The 17,711-nt window shown below is 40.6% G+C and overlaps 1 protein-coding gene and 1 pseudogene across 3 annotated transcripts in view; one reads left to right on the forward strand and one right to left on the reverse strand.

The window, feature by feature from the left end:
* Positions 1-17,711, reverse strand: part of SSH2 (slingshot protein phosphatase 2) — a 302,028-nt gene that overhangs the window by 148,906 nt on the left and 135,411 nt on the right. For all 3 annotated transcript variants that reach the window (XM_017542165.2, XM_017542163.2, XM_017542162.2), the window contains one exon: positions 15,115-15,158. In XM_017542165.2, coding sequence (XP_017397654.1) covers positions 15,115-15,158 — 44 coding nt within the window. The remainder of the gene's footprint in view (positions 1-15,114; positions 15,159-17,711) is intronic.
* Positions 7,112-7,207, forward strand: LOC119473228 (annotated as a pseudogene).

Here is a 17,711-nt window from a genome sequence, read left to right on the forward strand (position 1 = left end):
CCATGTTGACCAGGATGGTCTTGATCTCTTGACCTCGTGATCCACCCGCCTCGGCCTCCCAAAGTGCTGGGATTACAGGTGTGAGCCACCGCGCCTGGCCTACTCTCTATCTTTCTTAAGGCCATATATTATGCTCTAGATAAATGTTTTCTTAAGGAATCAATACACTAATGATGGAAGTTCTTTTTCCCTGGGAGCACTCCCTCACACCTGGTATAAGGAGCAGCCCTTAAGACTCCTTTTCACTGCCTTTCATCTCTCTCTTGCTGCCTCTTGTTCTTTAGATAGATACCTCCTTCATACACAAAACTCAGTAGAGGGCCTGAAACACAACCTAGTAAGTAGGTAAGGGTTTTATTTTTATTTTCAAGCCTGCTCTAGACTTTCAGGAGCCAAAAGTTCAAATCACAGCAGGATTGATTCAGCCCTTTCACAAGCAATTTAGTACTATGCAGTTTGTTTAGAATGGTCAAGTTTCCAGGCTCTGGCAGAGCAGCGTCATTATCTCTCTAAGCCTTCATGTATCAGTTTCCCTGGGCATATTTCACTTTCCATGTCTTTCTTCTCTGAAATCAAGTGAACATGCAAAATCAGACACTTACACGTGTAATTATACACTTTTCAACAACCACGTCAAATACATTCAAGAATTTACCACAATATTGGAAGTTGTTTTATCTCTCTTATTAGATAAAACCAAGAAGTATACAAAAATTATACTCCTCAATCCTTAGTAGAAATGGGCACTATTTAACATTCTTCAGCTAGTACATCAAGTAACTGAGAGAAGATAAGGTTTTTTTTTTCCCCGATTCTATTCAGTCCACCGCACAGCAACCTAAAAGGATAGATGGGCAGATGTTATCCTCATTTTGCAAATGAGGAAATTGAGGGCTAGCATAGTATATGGTGAGATGGAACTAAAATCAGGTCTTCTTACTCTTAGTTAATTGCCCTCTCTCTCTGTAGTGGTTAATTTTAGGTATCAATTCAATTGGATTATAAAATATCTACAGAACTGGTAAAGTATTACTTCTGGGCATGTCTCTGAGGCTGTTTCCAGAGAAGACTGGCATGCGAGTTGATGGACTAAGGGAGGAAGATCTTCTCTCCATGGAGGCAGGTACCAACCAATCTACCTGGGTTGGGGGGCCCAGATAGAACAAAAAAGGAGAGAAAAGCTTTCCTCTTTCCTCCTGGGGCTAGGATACTCTTCTCTTCCTGCTCTTAGACATCAGAACTTCAGGCTCTCTGGACTTGGGACTCCAGGACTTATACCAGTGAACCCCTCCAGGTCCTAAAGTCTTTGGCATTTGACTGAGAATTACCCTAAAGACTTCCTTGGTTCTGAGGCTTTTGGACTTGGACTGAGCCACACTACCAGTATCCCGGTGTCTCCAGCTTGCAGATGGCCAGTCATGGGACTTCACCACTTCCATAATTGCATGAGCCAATTCCCCATCTGTCTATCCATCTGTCCATCCATCCATCCATCCATCCATCCATCATCCACCCATCCATCCTATTGGTTCTGTCTCTCTGGAAAACTCTGACTAATATATCCTCTATTAATCTGCTGGATGTCCAGACTTCCCCTAATGACCTCTTTGTATATAAAAATAAAATCAACACTGTAGACTTGGAATCTTATCTAACTAAACAGGAAGACTAAATCAGAAGTGAGTTTCTATCCATAGAAATAATATTACAATGAAGATAGAAAAGAAAACATCCTATTCCTTGTCATTACACAGAACAGAAAATATATACTTAAAACTTACATTTGTTGTTTAATTACATTTTTAAAAAAATTTTACTTTTACCTGAGAAATCTTTTGTTTTTCAGAAATCTTGTTTTCTAAGCACCTCATGAAAAGATGGCAAACATTTTGACTCTCTTTTCTGAAGACCAATATTCTACAAATAATGCTAACATTCAACATTTTAGTTTTATTAAATGCTCTTTAATTTCACTTTGTAAGATTTCTCTATCAGATGGTTTGCACATCACCTTTTGAGATTATTAAATATGAATTTTGTTAAAGTGATGTGAAGACACTGGCAATTTGAGAAATCATTTGGGTTATAATAGGAATCTTTCCATAGAGTCTGTTTCCTTTAAAAATATATTTAAGATATAAACATATGCATAAGGGTCATATGCATACATGTTTTCAAAGAAAAACTATGTATATGGAGTTCCTAAAGTTTAAACTCATAAACATAATATCAGAAGAGATGAAAAACAAAAACTTGACCTTATACTAAACTCAGCAGTTCTGAATTAAGTGTTCATAATAAACCTTTCCTAATAGGCTTTTACTTTTGCATCCAAAACAAGTAACTTGTAGTGAACAAGAAGGGAAGTATGTTAGCTTAATTTTTTTTTTTTTTTGAGATGAAGTTTTGCTCTTGTTGCCCAGGCTGGAGTGCAATGGCGTGATCTCACTCACTGCAACCTCCGCCTTCTGGGTTCAAGGAATTCTCCTGCCTCAGTCTCTCAGGTAGCTGGGATTACAGCCATTCGCCACCATGCCTGGCTAATTTTGTATTTTTTAGTGGAGACAGGGTTTTACCATATTGGTCAGGCTGGTCTTGAACTCCTGACCTCAGGTGATCCACCTACCTCCCAAAGTGTTGGGATTACAGGTGTGAGCCACCACGCCCGGCCTGTTAACTAAATTTTTAAAAGTTCCCTGCATACTTTTTGGAATAAGGTGAGATTCTAATTTTGGGGGTTGGGAGTGGAGAGTAGAGAAGTGGATAAGAACAACAGGCAAAACTTTGGTTCTTATATATATGCTGCTGCTTTTTTTTAAAAAATGAAGTTTTTGGCCGGGTGTGGTGGCTCACACCTGTAATCCCAGCACTTTAGGAGGCTGAGGCGGGCAGATCACAAGGTCAGGAGATCGAGATAGTCCTGGCTAACACGGTGAAACCTCATCTCTACTAAAAATACAAAAAATTAGCCGGGTGTGGTGGCACGTGCCTGTAGTTCCAGCTATTTGGGAGGCTGAGGCAGGAGAATCGCTTGAACCCAGGAGGCGGAGGTTGCGGTGAGCTGAGATCGCACCACTGCACTCCAGCCTGGGCGACAGAATGAGACTCCGCCTCAAAAAATAAAAAGCTAAAAACAAAATAAAGTTTTTATTCAACTGGGAAAATCATACTGGGAGAGGGTAACTACTATACAAAGTTAATCATCTGGTCATGAATTACATTTAAAACTGTAAGGTGCGAGTGGCAAGACCAGCAAGAAGATCATCATTGCTGACTGTCAACAACTCTAATAAGTTTGAATTGTATTTTGCTTTAACCACCAGACCATTCCTTATATTGCTCAGGAGAGCAGCCCTCCACCCCATTTGCTCGCAGTATCCTAGAATCTTTGTGCTCTCACTGCAGTTCCCTTTGGGTTCCATGTTTTCCTTGTTCCCTTCCATGCCTAGCTGGATTGCAGAGTTAAGTTTATGATTATGAAACAAAAACCAAATACAAAACAAAATGTAAGGTGCCTCTTGCTATACAAGTTTCCCTAGTTTCAATTTATACATTTATCACTCATTTACTCAGTAATTTAACAATTAGGTAATTCATGCCTATTAATTCCCAGGGCTTAGACTGGACCTTGAGATAAAAAATGAAGAATGCATGAGATCTGGTAGCCTAGAAGGGAGACAAACTGGAGTATGAAAAATGAAGTCCTTTTCTTTTCTTTCTTTTTTTTTGAGACAGGGTCTTGCTCTAGCATCCAGGCTGAAGTGCACTGGCACGATTTTACCTTAACCTCTGCCTCCTAGGCTCACGTGCTCCTCTTGCCTCAGCCTCCCATATTATGAACTTTTCATATTAATATACAACATAACTGCAAATAACATAGTTATAGAACAGAATTAGCAACAAATTCACTAAAACTTTTTTTTAATCAGTGAGGAAACTATCGTGTGAATGTCATTTTTTGAGGATATATAGCTATCTTTTATTTGTATGTTCTGGGTTTTTTTATTCATAGAAAAGAAAGTCCTCTCCTGATCTGAAGGTATGCATTCAAACTTATCCCCTAGGTTTCCTTGGCTGTTTCATTTTGTCTGTAGGGTAGGGACTTATCCTGAGACAATGGTCTTGCTAAGTTGGTAAAGCCATTCCATCACAAGTCATCAGTACTCTATCCATGCCCTTGAGTTTTTCACGAGTTGGTTTTAATTTTAAGCGTAATCTGAAAAAAATTCTTCAAATGCTTCAAATACTGTGTTCAGTGGAAGACATCAGGCCTAGCAGGAATTTGGATCATGAGCAGCTTCTAGAATCAGGCTCTGGTTAGTAGAAACCACATATCTGTCTGTGTAGGCTCTTTCTAGTAGGAGCTTGGCATGATTCTTGCAAGGTCCTCTGGAGCACTGCTGTAAAAGTGATAGCCCAAAGCCCACAGACTCCTCAGCGTTGCCTCCTTTCATGTGATCCATGTAAATAAAGTAAGAACTTGTTGAGCATGCTCCTTGAGAGTGCTGTGATTTAGTCAGCCATGAGGTGATACACCTATGGAGCATGCTATTCCTCTAACACTTTTGATTTATTTAGGATCTGTAAGCTGAATAGGTCTTAAGACCTTCCTTCAGAACGTGAGAAAAATATTCTACCACTTTTATGAGGCATGTGCCCAACACACCGTCTTTAGCTCACATAACTTACCAACGATCCCAAACTATTTCAGCAGAAGGTTGTGGTCATAAAGAGGCAAGCAAAGGTTTCCAAGTAAAGCCACCACTGTGGTGGACATTACAGTTGGGTTCCATAGACCCACCCTACAAAGGTCTACTTAATAATAAAAAGTTGTTCTTGTTTGGTTTATTTTCATTCAAGAACCGTTAGTTTTTCTGACCACCAGCTTTGTAAAGTTGACTTCAAACTCTCTGAGGCCTGCATTATGGTCTTTGGCCTGGATCTTTTGGAATTTGTTGTGGTGAACAGACACTGACACAAGAAGTTGCAGCCTACAGAGCTGAAAAAGTGGATCTAGATTGTCATGTGGGTGCCATGGAGTTATAGGGGTGCTATCAGTGATGGTGATGGCTGTGGCTTCAGCTCCCTCTTGCAGTCCTCCTGACAATGCCTTTTAAAATGGATTAACTTTTAAAAGGATATTTGTGCTCTCTCCTCCTGCCGCCCAAGATGCCGAAAGGAAAGAAGGCCAAGGGGAAGAAGGTGGCTCTGGCCCCTGCTGTCGTGAAGAAGCAGGAGGCCAAGAAAGTAGTGAATCCCGTTTGAGAAAAGGCCTAAGAATTTTCGCATTGGACAGCACATCCAGCCCAAAAGAGACCTCACCTGCTTTGTGAAATGGTCCCGCTATATCAGGTTGCGGCGGCAGAGAGCCATCCTCTATAAGCGCCTCCTGCAATTAACCAGTTCACCCCGGCCCTGGACCGCCAAACAGCTACTCAGCTACTTAAGCTGGCCCACAAGTATAGACAAAGCAAGAGAAGAAGCAGAGGCTGTTGGCCCAGGCCGAGAAGAAAGCTGCTGGCAAAGGGGACGTCCCCACTAAGAGACCACCTGTCCTTCGAGCAGGAGTTAACACGGTCACCACCTTGGTGGAGAACAAGAAATCTCTGCTGGTGGTGATTGCACACAACACAGATCCCATTGAGCTGGTGTCTTCTTGCCTGCCCTGTGTCATAAAATGGGAGTCCCTTACTGCATTATCAAGGGGAAGGCAAGACTGGGATGTCTAGTCCACAGGAAGACCTGCACCACTGTCACCTTCACACAAGTTAACTCGAAAGACAAAGGTGCTTTGGCTAAGCTGGTGGAAGCTATCCCGACCAATACAATGACAGATATGATGAGATCCGCTGTCGCTGGGGAGACAATGTCCTGCGTCCCAAGTTTGTGGCTTGCATCACGAAGTTCGAAAAGGCAAAGGCTAAAGAACTTGCCACTAACCTGGGTTAAATGTACACTGTTGAGTTTTCTGTACATAAAAATAATTAAAACAATACAAATTTTCCTTAATAAAAAAAGGATATTTGTATATCATTTTGCAATTACTGAAAGTAGAATTTGTAATTCAAAAAGGTACTGAAACCACATTTTAGATTGTGGCTAAAATTTAAAATTCATGGCTGGGTGTGGTGGCTCATGCCTGTAATCCCAGCACTATGGAAGGCTGAGGTGGGTAGATCACGTGTCAGGAGTTCAAGACCAGCCTGGCCAACATGGTGAAACCTGTCTCTACTAAAAATATAAAAATCAGCTAGGCATAGTGGCGCACATCTGTAATCTCAGTTGCTCAGGAGGCTGAGGCAGGAGAATTGCTTGAACCCGGAAGGTTGAGGTTGCAATGAGCCAAGATCTCGCCACTGTACTCCAGCCTGGGCAACAGATCCAACAGAGCAAGACTCTGGTCTCAAAAAAAAAATTTTTTTTTAATTCGTTATGATTATCAGATATTTAATCATTAAATCTTATACCTTACAGCATCTATCTAGTTCTTACTGGAAAAGCCTCCTTGTAGTTAACGCATACATACTTATGGATTATTGAGAATTATTTATTTTGCTGGAGGCAAACTCATATACTTTTAATTAGTAAAGCATGAGTCCATCCCATTTAAGGACTCATGCTTTACTTATAAAGCATTACTCAGGGACAACCTAATAAGAAAATGTATGGTGCACTGAAATAATGAAAATGCACAATTCCATGGTACCTATATTCATTCTACAAAGAATAAGGATGGAAAGAAGATCTTCCAAGCACCAATCCTTGTCTTTAGAAGATTGAAATTTCATTACAAATGATTCTTTCTACAACCAGCTACTGGTTGATCTATTTTTTGTTTTTTTGGAGACAGAGTCTCACTGTCACCTAGGCTGGAGTGCAGTGGCACAGTCTCGGCTCACTGCAACCTCTGCCTCCCAGGTTCAAGTGATTCTCCTGTCTCAGCCTCTGGAGTAGCTGGGACTACAGGTGCATGCCACCATATCCGGCTAATTGTTTTTTTCTTTTGTATTTTTTTTAGTAGAGACCAGGTTTCACCATGTTAGCCAGAATGGTCTCAATCTCCTGACCTTATGATCTACCCACCTTGGCCTCCCAAAGGTTAACCTTAAATTTGACTCGTGTGCAATGGCTGCAAATAGCAGCCTCCTTGGTAGTGTTTGCAGCCTGTTACTTCTATGGGTTGCTCTAACGAACCTTGGAGTCAGCCCTTTCCAATGTATATTCATGTTTCTGATGCTGCACTATCCCAAAACTAGAAAAAAAAAAACAGACAAAACTTGATCTGGAGGGGTTTGAGATAGAGGTCACTGTTGCCACATCCCTTCCTGCCTTGCAGTCTCTTCAGCCTGCCAGAAGTGAGGGGACAGCAGGTAGAAACAGTATCCTTTCAACAAGCGTTCTTGACTGTCAACTCTTTCCCCTCCCTTGAAAGGAATTCTCTTCTTCTGATATGATTATACTGCTGCCTTTCCCCATACCACTTTCCCCTACTAGAAAAAAAATAAGTACTACAATGAATGTGAGAATATTTGTTCTAATATTTTGCAGTTTTTCAATGAGAACTGAATTATGGGATGTATAAGTGTTTTGCATGGTGGAAAAAGGGTAAACGCCACAATTTCACAGCTACCCAAATCCCACTTTCCTTTTAGTAAAGGAATTCTGCCTTAGACCCTTTTCCTCTGGAATACGGAATTTCTGCTAAACACTGACCCTGGTAATGAGGGAGAAAGTCCAGCTGAAAAGAAAGTATTATGCTCTCTTTTCTTCAAGATGCAGTCTGTAAGAATCTATAGTTATAAATCACATACACTGGCTGGGCGTGGTGGCTCACTCCTGTAATCCCAGTGCATTGGGAGGCTGAGGTGGGTGGATCACCTGATGTCAGAAGTTCGAGACCAGCCTAGCCAACATGGTGAAACCCCATCCCTACCGGAAATACAAAAATTAGCTGGGCATGGTAGCATATACCTGTAATCCCAGCTACTTGGGAGGCTGAGGCAGAAGAATCGCTTGAACCTGGGAGGTGGAGGTAGTGGTGAACCGAGATCGCACCACTGCACTCCAGCCTGGGCAACAAGAGTGAGACTCCATCTCAAAAAAAAAAAAGCCAGGTGTGGTAGAGGGAACCTGTAATCCCAGCTACTCGGGAGGCTGAGGCAAGAGAATCGACTGAATGCTGGAGACAGATTGCAGTGAGCTGAGATCATATCACTGCACTCTTGCTTCGGTGATAGAGTTAGCCTCCATCTCAAAAATAAATAAATAAATAAAAGAAAAGAAAGAGTAAGTTATGTAGCTAAGAGAATTTTGCTTTTGTTACTATTAATCAGCATTGATAGGCACTTGAGTTTTTATTAGCCTTTGGGTTTTTATAATATAGGAAAACAACTCGTCCAGAAGTCAATTTGGCAAAGTCAGGAACTGAGGGGACATTTACTTTACTATTGTTTTTCTTATACCATGAAGAATAACATTTAGGGTAAAAAAGTAAAATTTTTTACCTAGATTTAAAAGATATACTTTTTTTTTTTTTTTTTTTAACTAATGGAAGAAAGGAAGGAAGGAAAGGAGGGAGGGAGGGAGGAAGGCTGGCCAAATTTAATTATGGCTGTGATAATCAGATTTGCTTTTCAAATCATATTTAAGAAGTATGCCTTTCACAGCCACCAGATACAGTACACATCAGATAAATATAAAATAGTGTCTGTGAATACATTCTTTAGAAACAAAGAATATTTTAGTGAAATGAAAATTCTTGCTGCTGTTAAGTAGCCAGGAAAAGATCCTTTAAAGGTGTACACTTACCATCCGAGAAACGCTACTCTGTACAATATCAGAAATTTAAGAAAATGAGAAGACAGCTCTCTACACCCCCTGGTGGCCACCCCATAAACATTTATAAACAGCTGATTCTGGACAGGAAGTGTAACCCACATGGTGGGAGGTGCACAGTCAGGGTGCAGAAAAGCCCATAGCAAAAGATAAACAGCGGTAGTTTATGCCTGTAATCCCAGCACTTTGGGGTCAGGAGTTTGAGACCACCTAGCCAACATGGCAAAATCCCATCTGTACTAAAAATACAAAAAATTAACTGGGCTGATGGTGGGCCCTGTAATCTCAGCTACTTGAGGGGCTAAGGCAGGAGAATTGCTTGAACTCCGAAGATGGAGTGTGCTGAGATGGCACCATTGCACTCCAGCCTGGGCAACAGAGTGAGACGCTGTCTCAGGAAAAAAAAAAAGATGAACACAGCTTCAATGTGATCAGGTACAGCCACTTTCTGATAAATAGAAAACTCTACTTTTGAAAAAAAAACAAGAACAAACAAACAAAATATGGTGGCTCACTCCTGTAATCCCAGCACTTTGGGAGTCCGAGTAGGGCAGATCATCTGAGGTCAGGAGTTTGAGACCAGCCTGGCCAACATGGTGAAACTTTGTCTCTACTAAAAATACAAAAATGAGCAGGGCATGATGGTGTATGCCTGTAATCCCAGCTACTTGGGAGGCTGAGGCAGGAGTATCGCCTGAATCTGGGAGGTGGAGGTTGCAGTGAGCTGAGATCATGCCATTGGGACTCCAGCCTGGATGACAGAGCAAGACTCTGTCTTAGGGGAAAAAAAATAAACTCTGTCTCTCTTTCTAATATATATTTCCCGTCATAAGTACAAGAAATATTCAGTCTCTCCATTAAATGTTAACATCATCACTCTTATTTCTTTCTTTTTTTTTTTTGTTTTTTTTTTTTTATTCTTTTCTTTTCTTTTCTTTTTTCTTTCTTCTTTCGAGTTTTTCTCTGAGTCTCACTCTAGTCAGGCATAATCTCAGCTGACTGCAACCTCCGCCTCCCAGGTTTAAGTGATTCTCCTGCTTCAGCCTCCTGAGTAGCTGTGATTACAGGCATGTGCCACCACACCCAACTAATTTTTCTGTATTTTTAGTAGAGACAGAATTTCATCATGTTGGCCAGGATGGTCCTGATCTCTTGACCTCGTGATCCACCTTCCTTGGCCTCCCAAAGTGCTGGGATTACAGGTGTGAGCCACCTCACCCGGCCATCACTATATATTTTTAAAGTAGAAGAGATAGAGCATTTTATTGCCAAATGGCTCAGAAGAAGAGTTCCTCATATTGTATTTGTAATTTCTTTGTAAGTATGAGATTGCTTGTTTGTTTTTTGTTTTTGTTTTTTTTAGTCAGATTCTCACTCTATTGTCAGGTTGGAGTACAGTGGCACAATCTCGGCTCACTGCAACCTCTCCACCTCCTGGGTTCAAGTGATTCTCCTGCCTCAGCCTCCCAAGTGGCTGGGATTACAGGTACCCACCACTATGCCCGGCTAACTTTTGTATTTTTAGTAGTGACGGGGTTTCACCATGTTGGCCAGGATGGTCTTGATCTCTTGACTTCGTGATCTGCCCACCTTGGCCTCCCAAAGTGCTGGGATTGCAGGCGTGAGCCACCGCGCCTGGCCTAAAAATTTTTTTAACGATAAAGATGAGGATTAAATTATCAGTTCATATTTACAACGGACCCACTTCTTCCCACTTTGTCTGCCTTTTAAAAATTTAAGTACAATACTCATATTCTCTAGGTTAATATAGTCTTTAACTGGAACATATACAGAGGCAGAAATACATCTGTCCTCTTTTCACAGCTGAAAGATGGACAGTGTAGTAACTTTATTGTCATGGTATTTAAATCTATAGAAAAATTATCAAATAGGTTTGAATAAAGATGAAGTCATATCTCAAAGATAAAAAATACACAGCAAACACATGATAAAGAAAACTTGACAAGGTACCACAGACAGAAATCTAGAGGAAAGATTTAGCTGGAAATTAGTAACAGTGCCACTGAGAAACCATCTCTTATATAAGGGCATGCCCTAATCCAATGTTTTGTTTTGTTTTGTTTTTAATCCCTGGAGTGCAAATGGCGCAGTCTTGGCTCACTGCAACCTCTGACTCCTGGGTTCAAGCAATTCTGTTGCCTCAGCCTCCCAAGTAGCTGTGACTACAGGAAGGCATGCCACCGTGCCCAGCCAATTTTTGTATTTTTAGCAGAGATGGGGTTTCACCATGTTGACCAGGTTGGTCTCAAACTCCTGACCTCATGATCCACCTGCCTCAGACTCCCAAAGTGCTGGGATTACAGGTGAGAGCCATGGCGCCCAGCCCAATCCTGTTCTCTATCTCTCTCTCTAGCCATGTGGCTGAATTACTGCAACAGCTTCCTTGATAGTTTTCTTGCCTCCCTTAATGCTGTATAATATTGCCACACTCTTTCTGGCAGTGTGTTGTTAATTTTTTGTATTTTGTGTGAGAGATCAGAGTTTATAACTCAAATCAGTCTTCCTGAAAACTTGAGGATCAGAGGTTTTTTTTTTTTTTTTTTTTTTTGAGACGGAGTCTCACTCTGTCGCACAGGCTGGAGTGTTGTGGTGGTGTGATCCTGGCTCACTGCAACCTCTGCCTCCTGAGTTCAAGTGATTCTCCTGCCTCAGGCTCCTGAGTAGCTAGGATTACAGGTGTGTGCCACCACGCCCAGCTAATTTTTTGTATTTTTAGTAGAGACAGGGTTTCACGATGTTGGTCAGGCTGGTCTCGAACTCTTGACCTTGTGAACCACCTGCCTCGGCCTCCCAAAGTGTTGGGATTACAGGCGTGAGCCACTGTGCCCAGCCTGAAAGATTATTTCTAATTTATGACTTTCTCAAAAAATGGCATTTGGTTAAAATAAGATTCTTATTATTGTTATTTTTGAGATGGAGTCTCACACTGTTGCCCAGGCTGTAGTGCAGTGGTGCGATCTCAGTTCACTGCAATCTCTGCCTCCCAAGTTCAAGCAATTCTCCTGCCTCAGCCTCCCAAGTAGCTGGGACTACAGGCGTATGCCACCAAGCCCAGCTAATTTTTTTGTATTTTTAGTAGAGACGGGGTTTCACCATGTTGGTCAGGATGGTCTGAATCTCCTGACCTTGTGATCCGCCTGCCTCAGCCTTGTTATTATTATTTTTGAGAAAGAGTCTTGCTCTGTTGCCCAGGCTGGAGTGAAGTGGCTCAATCTAAGCTCACTGCAACCTCCACTTCCTGGGTTCAAGCGATTCTCCTGACTCAGCCTCCTGAGTAGCTGGGACTACAGGTGTGCACCACCACATCTGACTATTTTTTTTGTATTTTTAGCAGAGACAGGGTTTCACCATGTTGGCAAGGCTGGTCTTGGTCTTAAACTTCCAACCTCATGTGATCTGCCCACCTCTGCCTCCCAAAATGCTGGGATTACGGCATGAGCCACTGCCCCAGTCAAAATAACAGATTATTAATGCAATGTCTTTTTTATTACCTGGAACTGGCATTTAGTTTTAATGATATGCTGTTTACTATTTAATTCCCTACTGTAAGCTACATTTGAACCAACAGACAAGATGAGCTTAGGCATGCTCAATGAAATGATTCAATGCTGGTTTATTCTGCGGTAAGTGATGGAGAACTCCAGAACATTCTGAAGCAGTCAAACATAAAAAAATAATTATCCTACATATCATATAGCTACAAGGGGCATTCAATTGGCAGGTAAGATAAGTTTCTTTGCTTCAAGTCAGCCTAAAGCTTTTTAGATTCAGAAATAGCCTGGCAAACACATTAAATGTAAGATATTATAACAGATTAGCAAATTTTGATTGATTAATGGTTGCTACTAGGTTTTCTTCATTTCTTATTTCTATAAGTGATCCTTTTCTTGTCAATAGAATAAGCCTGCAAAAACCCTCTGCTGGTCAAAGTGACAAAGTATTGCCAAAACCTTTAAAAACAGAGGTCTTTATGGTTCTTTTTTTTTCTTGTTTTTATAAGACAGAGCCTTGCTCTGTTAGCCAGGCTGGAGTGCATTGGCTTGATCTCTGCTCACTGCAACCTCCTCCTCCCAGGTTCAAGCAATTCTCCTGCCTCAGTCTCCTAAGTAGCTGGGATTACAGGCACTCACCACCAGGCCTGGCTAATTTTTTTTTGTATTTTTAGTAAAGATGAAGTTTTACCATGCTGGCCATGCTGTTCTCAGACTCCTTGCCTTCCAAAGGGCTGGGATTACAGGCGTGAGCCACCGCACCTGGCCTTTATAGTTCTTAACAGCTTGACAATTCAGTACTGTGAATAAGAGAACAGACTTCCATTGCCTCATCATTATGTAATTTTTTTGAACAACGATTATTCCAGTGGATATCGAGTCAATATGGAAAGCTTGAATTGACTCAGAGAGCTTTAAATCTGATCTCCTAGAAAATTAAGAATTATTTTTCATTCAAATGGAAATAAGGTTATGATATCTCTGGTACACATTCAGCTAAAATTTATTTCCAGTTTCTACCTCCTTAGCCCTATGCAAAAGAATGACACTCTCTTTGCTAAGAGACACTGAGAAATTAAGCGTTAAGCCCAATATTAATGTGATAACCAAGTCAGGAAAAATACTGTCAATAATCTCAGTTACTGATTAAAAGGAACTATTTTTATATCAAGTTGTAGTTTACAAGAAGGAGGTATACATCAACAAACACCTGATAATTATTAAGGACGCATTCCCTTTAGCCAGCTTCTTCACAATGAACATGCTTATTGTATCCTTTCTCTGTATCATCTAGAATGGCTCATTTGAGTTCAGAGGATACAAGTTTGGTAACTGAAATGACCATCAAGAACTTACCAGGCTTATTTCTTGTGGGAGGGAGTTACTTTTAAAAATCCCTTAAAGGAGAGGTGGGCATGATGGCTCATGCCTGTTAATTCTAGCACTTTGGGAGGCCAAGGTGGGCAGATCACGAGGTCAAGAGATGAAAACAACCTGGCCAACAAGGTGAAACCCCGTCGCTACTAAAAATAAAAAAATTAGGTGCGTGCGGTGGCACATGCCTGTAGTCCCAGCTACTTGGTAGGCTGAGGAAGAAGAATCGCTTGAACCCGGGAGGCAGAGGTTGCAGTGAGCCGAGATTGCGCCACTGCACTCCAGCCTGGGTGACAGAGCAAGACTATGCCTCAAAAAAAAAAAAAAAAAAAAAAAAAATCCTTAAAGGAGATAAAATAAGAGTTGTTTTATACTTCCTAGAGTTCTCTCACAATTTTTTTTCTTTTAATGTTAGTGGGTACTAGTACCCTTCTAACAACATGCCAACTGTTCCATGAGAGGGTGAAAAAGGTTTCACTGCATTTTAAAAGATTAGGTAGGTTACTCAGATACCCTTTGTATAAAAACAAAGTGAAACATTTACCAATCTGCAAGAATTGCCAAAATCTATCAGAATGAATGACAAACACAAGTACACAACTGAAGGCTGTTATGTTCTTCAGTTGATATTTTCCTAAAAGGTAAGAAAAATTTGCTTCTTTATTTTTATTTTTTTGAAATGGAGTCTTGCTCTGTAGCCCAGGCTGGAGTACAGTGGTGCAATTTCAGCTCACTGCAACCTCCGCCTCCCAGGTCCCGGGTCAAGCAATTCTCCTACCTCAGCCTCCCAAGTAGCTGGGATTACAGGTACAAGCCACCATGCCCACCTAATTTGTGTGTGTTTTAGTAGAGACGGGGTTTCACCACATTGGCCAGTCTGGTCTTGAACTCCTGACCTCGTGATCTGCCCACCTTGGCCTCCCAAAGTGCTGGGATTACAGGTGTGAGCCACGGAGCCTGGCCAAATTTGCTTCTTTATTACTTAAGACAGTTCCTTGGAGGCTTGGTGAAAACTGAGCCAAAATTAACTTTTCTGCCTCTTTTTAAACCAATGTACCATTTAAAAATCTTTCTGAGTCAGTAACTGGATTCCTAAAGGCAATCACTCCCACTTGTTTTTTTTTTTTTTTTTTTTTTTTAAGGGAAGAGAGTCCTGATATGTTGTCTAGGCTGGTCTTGAACTCCTGGCCTTAAGCAATCCCAAGTAGCTGGAATTATAGGCACAAGCCACCATGCCTAGCTGCAATCCCGTTTTTTGAGAGACCAAGGAAGTATCTTGGAAAACAAGGATAAGCTAATCTGATAAGACTGAAAAAGAATTAGAGAGAAAACAATAATTACAACAAAAATATCCTACAACAAAAATGCTGTAGGATATAATGAACAAACATACCTCCTGGGCTGCGACCGGCATTCTTCCTCCCCACTGTCTGCCTCCTGTATAGACAGAAAATGAAGAAAAAAAATTTTAAACCTGAGGTTTCATATCATAGTATCACTAATACAATTTTACTAAGTTTCACATGTTGTATATTTGAACTACATTACTCATGTTGTATACTTGAACTAAATTCTCTTCATAAAAAATGACTTCAACCAACCCAGGAGGTTGATGGCAATAGAATTTATTCCTGGAGGTAACTTCAACAACAGTCCATGAACAAATTTCATTGACAATGAAGTGATATTCATTAAAAGAATTACCTCTGAAAACCAACTAAACATGTTATTTTACTGTTACACTACTTCAGCTTCAAAATGAGTGGACATTCTGACTACCATCAATAAATGTCATCAAGATAACCTAGTAATGATTCTGATCCCCAAAGAACAACCTAAACAAAGAACACCACTTAAAAGACAGTGCTCATGATCAAATCACCATCACCATCAACATAATGGCTACCATTTACTGAGTACTTACAATATGCTAGGCATTATGTTCATCAATTTATTTTATTTTTATTTATTTATTGACACAGAGTCTTGCTCTGTCGCCCAGGCTGGAGTGCAGTGACATGATCTCGCCTCACTGCAATCTCCGCCTCCCAGGTTCAAGCGATTCTCCTCACTTAGCCTCCCCAGTAGCTGGGATTACAGGCCTGTGCCACCACGCTCAGTTAATTTTTGTATTTTCAGTAGAGACAGGGTTTCACCATGTTTGCCAGGCTGGTCTAGAACCCCTGACCTCATGATCTGCCCGCCTCAGCCCCTCAAAGTGCTGGGATTACAGGCATGAGCCACCTTGCCCAGCTGTGTTCTTTGATTTAAGTATATTACTCTACTTATTCCTTATAAACCCAGAAAGTTATATTTTAAAATTAATCCTAGTACATAGAATAACATAGGATAAATCAACATGATATAAAAGCACTTGGTTAGCAACCCTCCCAGGGATGCCAAACGATGACAACGAAAAGCACTGAATTATAGTTCAATTACAATATTTATTTATTCTTAGTGTGGCACATAAAATAATAGAAAGTCTTACAGCTTATGGCAACTTAGACTCAATGAATATTTTACAGATGAAGAAACAAAAGGGAAATAAGTGGTCCAAGGAGACCCATGTGGTGAAGAATTAAAACGAAAAAATACTGACTCCCAACTAGCTTTAAAAACTTACCATTTACCTCTTTCTGGCCTTGGTTAAAAATTAGTATATGTTATGATACAGATCTTTACAGAGGCAAGAATTTTGACATGAAGGAAAAGTAAGGAAAGATGGAGAGACTTTTTCTTTAAATTTGTTCCCTGACAATTTGTATTTGTTCTCTCATCACTTTTGCCCTATCTGGAAAACACAGAACTATTAGGTAGAAGGAGAAAAATAATCTCAGAGAATATGTGTACTGTCTGCCAACGAGCCACCTGCATTTTCTAGTTTATGAAGCCATCCTCATCTACCTTTACATCATTCTGTCTCCATTCCTGGGCAGCCAAGGCTAGCTCTATAACTCATTCCCATGTTACTTTCATTATTGATTTCAAACATGTCTCTCTCTCTCTTCCCTGCCACCCCCCCCCAACAAAGGAATAACAAAACAAAGATTCTGCTCCCAGAGGGATTACAGATAGAAAGTGTCATAGTGTATTACATTCTTTGCATATAGGAGAGAGGTTTTAAGTTAGAAAGTATACCCTTTAGAGACTGAAAAGAAAGATTTAAAATGGGAAAGAACTGTCTCTTGACTCAAACATCAGAACCTGGAAAGTTTGCAAGAATGAAAATGAAAAGGCTCAGATAAACAAATGTAAATGTTAGATTTTTGTGCTCAAAGGAACTGTAGTAAATAGAAATGATTTCCTGGAATATCATTTAACAAACAGTGCTTCAGTATTGTTTTTATTAATAGATCTCAAATTATAATGTAGTCTTCTCATTTTCTTTTTTAGACATTATCTTGCTCTGTCGCCCAGGCTGGAGTGTAGTGATGCGATCTCGGCTCACTGCAACCTCCACCTCCCAGGTCCAAGCAATTCTTCAGTCTCAGCCTCCCGAGTAGCTGGGACTACAGGCACCCCCCACCACACCTGGCTAAATTTTGTACTTTTTAGTAGAGATGGGGTTTCGCCATGTTGGCCAGGCTGGTCCTGAACTCCTGACCTCAGGTGATCTGCCCTCCTCAGCCTCACAAAGTGCTGAGATTACAGGCGTGAGCCACTGCACCCGGCCACATTATTTTTTACTTGTATTAAATGTAAGAATATGTTTAACATACGAGTTATGAGGTACAAAATGAATACCTATGAATACCATTCCACCTAAGAGCTATAATACTACCAGTACTGATGTTTCTACCTGTTTGCCTCTTATCTCCCATTCCTCTTTCCATTATGTGACTACTATCCCAAAGTCTATACTTTTTTTGTTTTCACCTAATTTTATTTAAAAAATTTCAAACACAAAATTGAAAGACCTTATAGTGAACTTGTATATCTGCCATCTAGATTGTATCATTAATATTTTCTATAATTTTTTTTTTTTTT

The sequence above is a fragment of the Cebus imitator genome, unplaced genomic scaffold, assembly GCF_001604975.1.
Source record: "Cebus imitator isolate Cc_AM_T3 unplaced genomic scaffold, Cebus_imitator-1.0 Scaffold140, whole genome shotgun sequence".
NCBI lineage: Eukaryota > Metazoa > Chordata > Mammalia > Primates > Cebidae > Cebus > Cebus imitator.